Source organism: Pararge aegeria, chromosome 9 (genome assembly GCF_905163445.1).
Source record: "Pararge aegeria chromosome 9, ilParAegt1.1, whole genome shotgun sequence".
NCBI lineage: Eukaryota > Metazoa > Arthropoda > Insecta > Lepidoptera > Nymphalidae > Pararge > Pararge aegeria.
In genome coordinates this window covers 12,968,706-12,973,943 of record NC_053188.1, presented here as the reverse complement: position 1 = coordinate 12,973,943, position 5,238 = coordinate 12,968,706, and the positions used below count along the sequence as shown (strand labels likewise).

The 5,238-nt window shown below is 36.5% G+C and overlaps 1 protein-coding gene across 1 annotated transcript; it reads right to left on the bottom strand.

Annotated features, from left to right (window-relative positions):
- Positions 1–454: 454 nt before the first annotated feature.
- Positions 455–3,828, bottom strand: LOC120626613 (methionyl-tRNA formyltransferase, mitochondrial). The gene is made up of 5 exons (XM_039894227.1): positions 3,665–3,828; positions 3,188–3,394; positions 2,490–2,623; positions 1,687–1,854; positions 455–843 (listed from the first exon to the last, which is right to left on the bottom strand). The coding sequence occupies exons 1-5, from the start codon at positions 3,826–3,828 to the stop codon at positions 485–487; spliced, it is 1,032 nt and encodes a 343-aa protein (XP_039750161.1). The 3' UTR covers positions 455–484.
- Positions 3,829–5,238: the final 1,410 nt, after the last annotated feature.

Below are 5,238 nucleotides of genomic sequence, written 5' to 3'. Positions count from 1 at the left end.
CCTGTTATAAATTATAATTTATCCCTTGATCAATAGTTCAGTTTTGTCAGAGCATTATTAAGAAATAATAGCTTAAATATAATATTAAAGCGTTGATTAGCCTAATCATTAGGATTTCGGCTACATTTTCGGTCGCCGAGTTCGAATTCCAGCATGCTCCTCTAACTTTTCTAAGTTATGTTCGTTTTAAGCAATTGATATATCACTTGCTTTAACTGTGAAAGGAATCATCGTGAGGAATCCTGCGTGCATGAGAGTTCTTATGTTCTCAAAGGCGTGTGGAGTCCACAAATCTGCACTTGGCCAGCTTGGACTACGGCGTAAACCCTTCTCATTGTAGGAAGAGACCCGTGGCCTGTAGGCTGTACTGGGCTGGTAATTGGTTGATATGATGATGATGATGTTAAATAAAAAATACTGATATTCTGTTGAAGTAATAAAACGAATATTTTCTTTGCAATGTGTTTAATTTAACAAACAACACCTAAACTACAACATATTTTCTCTTATCTAACATGTTCTTAATATATCCATTATAAAAATCTAAAGCGGATATTTCTCTTTTGCCTACTATTCTAAGAGATTTGAAATAAATAAACCTTTTGTCCTTACACAATATTCTAATTGCTTGAGTCTTTTCACAGTATTCAAGGGTACCAACAGATTTCTCCTCGACCACAGGATCTGTATCAACTAGAAATGCATCAAACAATTTCATCTGTTTGTCTTTAAACTTTGTTGTTAAAGCATATAGCCCATAAATGGCACGATATAGATTATAAACTTCTTTTGCGCTTTTTTCAGCCCAGTTTACTTCACTAATCCTTTTATTTATCTTCTTTGCTGAAAACACAAGAAATTTTATTTCTAGCACGTAATATTTATCTATATTTCGATATCTTTTCATGTGGGTACGAAGTTAAGTAAGAACTAAAAATATAATGTTGACTTTCGATTACTATTCGTTTTTAGTGATAAAAGCTGAAACGCTCCGTTTGTCTAGTCAAGCAGCTTTTTTTGGTGCTGCTATTAGGCAACACATATCTCGATTATTATAAGCAGTTATTTGTGAATATTGATAAAGAATCTAAAATCAAAAGTGTATAAGGTAAGGTGAAGCCGTAGTAGGTCACCGGGATTCTCATTTGCAATTGGCAAGTGTATCTGTTTGTTTTTATCTATGTTTGGCTGAACCTGCACAAATCTTGATGAAATTTTCCACCTTTAATCATGGAGACCATTGCATGAACTGTTCCTACAGGATTGCTTAAAAACCTAATCAAACGTGGGCGAAGTCTAGTAGAACAGCTACTAACCAATAAAACATATTTATTAAGAAAAGTATAGACGACGACCTCCCTTGCGCAACGGTGAGCGATGTGAATTTAAGTAAGAGGTCCCGGGTTCGATTCCCAGCATGGGCAATTTGGGAATTTATAATTTCTGAATTTTCTTTGGTCTGGTCTGGTTGGCTTTGGCCGTGCCTAGTTACTAACCTAACGACAAAGACGTGCCGCTAAGCGATTCGGTGCGAACGTAGTTACGTAGAAACCGATTAGGGGTATGACTACCATACTCCCTAACAGGTGAGCCCGCTACCATCTTAGACTGCATCATCACTCACCAGGTGAGATTGCAGTCAAGGGCAAACTTGTAGTGGAAAAAAAAAAAAGATAAAAAAGTTACCATAAAGGACTCCTTCATTGCTTTGTGGCTGAGTATTTTGTAGACTTGAGGGTAAACATCTTAAACACTCAATAAGCATCTCTGCCCCAATATCCGACAGCTGGTTGGTCAACTCTGGCAGTTTTATGTCTTTGGGTATAGGTACCCTTTTTTGACTTATTATTTCACCTGGAATTTAACGAAACTATACGAACTTTTGAGAGCCAAATGTCGTCAAGACTATTAAACTGTTAAGAACGCAATGGGCAGAATATGTACAACGCATTGACGGCATGAGAGCCCCCAAGATGTTGATGAGAGCAAATTGGATGGGAGTACGGTCTGGCGCTTGGAGTGATGGAGTTAACAGGGACATGAGGGTTTTGCGAGTTCCGAGTTGGAAAGACGCCGCTTCTGATGATTTTCTGGCCCACCAAGGACTGCAGAGCTTAAGTCATGATGATGACGATAATACTAGGAAATAGTATACTCTTACTTAAAAGTATGTTTATGAGAAAAATATTTGGAAAGCCATTCCAACATCCATTATAATAAAGATTCTCAAACTCACTCATAATAAAGGTTCTCAAATTAAGGGCGTTTTTCACAATTTATACAATACCATACACATTAAGGCACACAGTGTGATAACTATATACAGTTTAGATGTCCTCAGTTGGATTGTCCATTGTAAACAAGTTTTGCACATCTGCTTTAATGTGTGTAGTTGTTTGCAAGAGATACTTTGTGTCCTGCTGTGTCATCAATAACATGACTGAATGTCAAACTTCTCCTAGGATAAAGACTAGTTATAGTCAACTTACCTACATCAAATACATTGGGTTTTATTTTCATTAGAGAAACACCACCAACTTCATCTCCATGCAGCAATGTGTAGATGATAGGCGCAGCTCCACGCCACCGCGGTAATAGACTTGGATGTACATTAACCATTCCTCTGTAAATTCATTACTGTGTTTAAGTAGGCTATCTTGGCTACCTTTTGAAACATCTAGTCTGCCTATTTTTGTGACAATGCAACTGGTTCAGAAGGAAGACTGGGAAGGAGTGGGCAAGAAACAATTGCTCTTATCCAACATCAACATATTATTGGGATTCATCACAAATATTTCATTGTAAGAGTAAAGCAGCATCCCTACGTGCTTGATATACCGCGGATGCGTACGAAGCGCTTCGCATCTTTGTTTCTGATCCGCACCGCTAGGATCTGGAATGCTCTTCCAGTTTCCATTTTCCCCAGTTCTTTCAATATGACACCTTTAAATCAAGAGTGAATAGGCATCTTCTAGGCAAGCGTGCTCCACCTTAGGCTGCATCATCTCTTACCATCATGTGTGATTGCAGTCAAGAGCTCGTCTATAAACATAAAAATAATTGTCGAAAAAAAATAAAATTTTAGTGTCTTACACTAAAATATTTTTAACATAATTAGTGAATAAATATTAAGGGACCTACAGCATATTTGTCTTAATAAATATAAAATAAATTCTAAAAGACTTACAATGGGAACCTCTTGAGTACATCTTCCTTGATTAAATGACCAAATGCTACTATTAATCCTATATCAAATTCACCATCAATTATGTTCAAATGTGGCCACTGCAATATCTTTATGTTTTCAGCATGTGCATACTGCTCTATTTTTGTTTTGTTTGTACTGTTATTCGCAGTGACCAGGTCAAGGCGTTTGATAATTTGTTCATTTTTTCTGTCAAAAAACAAACATATTAGAGAGGGTTTTAGAACACATCGCTGCTCAACACTTCCTTGCAAAACGTTTGTCAGATCACTGGGGTCTACTGTATGTATGCAGTAATAAAAATCAAAACCAACGGCTCTAAAAAAAGGCATGTTGGACATATTGAACTGATTACAGGACTTCCTGATCTGTAGCCGAAAAAGTTAACCACAAGACCGACTAAGCTGTTGTAATAATAAGTAGTCTTTAAGTTTAAGTCAGCAAAGTTACTTAACATACCTGAATTGGTTTACCTTTTGTAAACTATTAAGTGCTATAGCCTCAGAACCAAAGAAAAGAACATTATAGTATCTTCTATTGTGAATATTTTGCATATAAGACCATCTTCTATTTAATAATATCTTATTAAAAAGCGGTACGAGGTTATAAACTATACTTGTCATAATTCAATTCAATTCAATTCTTGTTTATGGCTTTTGTCTGTGCCAATTTTTTGATTTGTTTTGACTTTTGATAATTTGAAGACTACAAAGCTGACACTGACAGGTGTCATTTGATCCAACTACAGACCAGTAAATAATTCGACATATTTTTTTTATTCTTTCCGTTATGGAAAAGTCAAAGGTGTCAATCTTCGTATAGTGACAATGACTTAATTGTGGTGTGGATGAAGTCAAAGAAGATACAAATACTAGCATGATTATATTTTACGAGTTAGCCCTTGTTTGCAGCCTCATGTGGTGGTAAGCGATGATGCAGTCTGAGATGTTAGCGGGCTATACAAACAAACCGGATGTTTCAATGTCAATCACCCCTCTATTATTTCTGTTAAAATTTTCGCTTCACGCTATAGGTAGTCCTCAGGATATATCTTATAGCAGGGGTTCCCAACCTTGGTTGCTGTTGTGTGTGAAAGCGTTGCCGTGACCCAGTCACCAGGCGACGAGTTTTGTGGCACCACCTCTCCGTGGTGTGGTATATTATCCATGAGGAGTCTAATTAACCCAGCGGCGCACTTACAAGTTGAGATTTTTTTCCGGTGCCCGCGCCCTAACCTACTAGTTAATTAAAATGGATAGGTACTTGTTAGTTAGGCAGATAGGCGTAAAAAATAAAACATTCTCGGTATGCAATTAATAGAAATTTTAACAAAGAATTAAGTACAATAATTTTACACCAATAATGGGATGGCCGAGCTTGGTTATCTCCATACAAATTTTAAAGTGTGAGACAAGCCGTAAAACCGCTGCACGAAGAATATGAAAAAAAAAAAAAATTGTTTTGAAGTGCAGAGGTGCGCCACCTCTGCACTTTCTACTGCGCCCAGGTTTTGAAGCCCGGCCCTATATGATTTATATAGAGAAAATCTTCGGTCTGCGGTCTTATATGAAGAAAGTCATCCCTAAAATTGTTGTAAATTTTTTGTGGTTAGTGATTCAATATTTTAACTTCAAGATGGTATCTCAAGCTGTCTCTGAAAAAAGGGTGGCGCCACACAGCCGTACGGACAAATGGTTCCGATAATGGTTAACGTTAGGTAGCCTGTTTTTGTTCCCAAATCGGTTCAGTAGTATGTCTTTTTATTATAATATCGTTATAAATCGGCCAAAAGAGTTAAAGAAGTTTACAACTGAATTCTTCGGAATTCCATAAGTTTCATTCTCCTGCAAAGAAGTTTACAACTGAATATAGGTAAGGAAAGTAGAAATAAATGAGTAGTTTACAGTTTTTACATTTTAATTTTTATACTTTACATTTCCAGGACACAATATTATTTAATACAAGATTTATTAAAATATAGGAAATATTTGACTGTAACTTTACTTACTATTACTAATACCTACCTAGGTAGG

Excerpts from the sequence above, each read along its gene's own strand:
- LOC120626613 (XM_039894227.1), bottom strand. The coding sequence starts at position 3,828 with ATGACAAGTATAGTTTATAACCTCGTACCGCTTTTTAATAAGATATTA. Across the intron at positions 3,395-3,664 it reads CAAAAGGTAAACCAATTCAG|AAAAAATGAACAAATTATCA; the intron begins GTATGTTAAGTA and ends GTTTTTTGACAG. Across the intron at positions 2,624-3,187 it reads GTACTCAAGAGGTTCCCATT|AGGAATGGTTAATGTACATC; the intron begins GTAAGTCTTTTA and ends ATGAATTTACAG.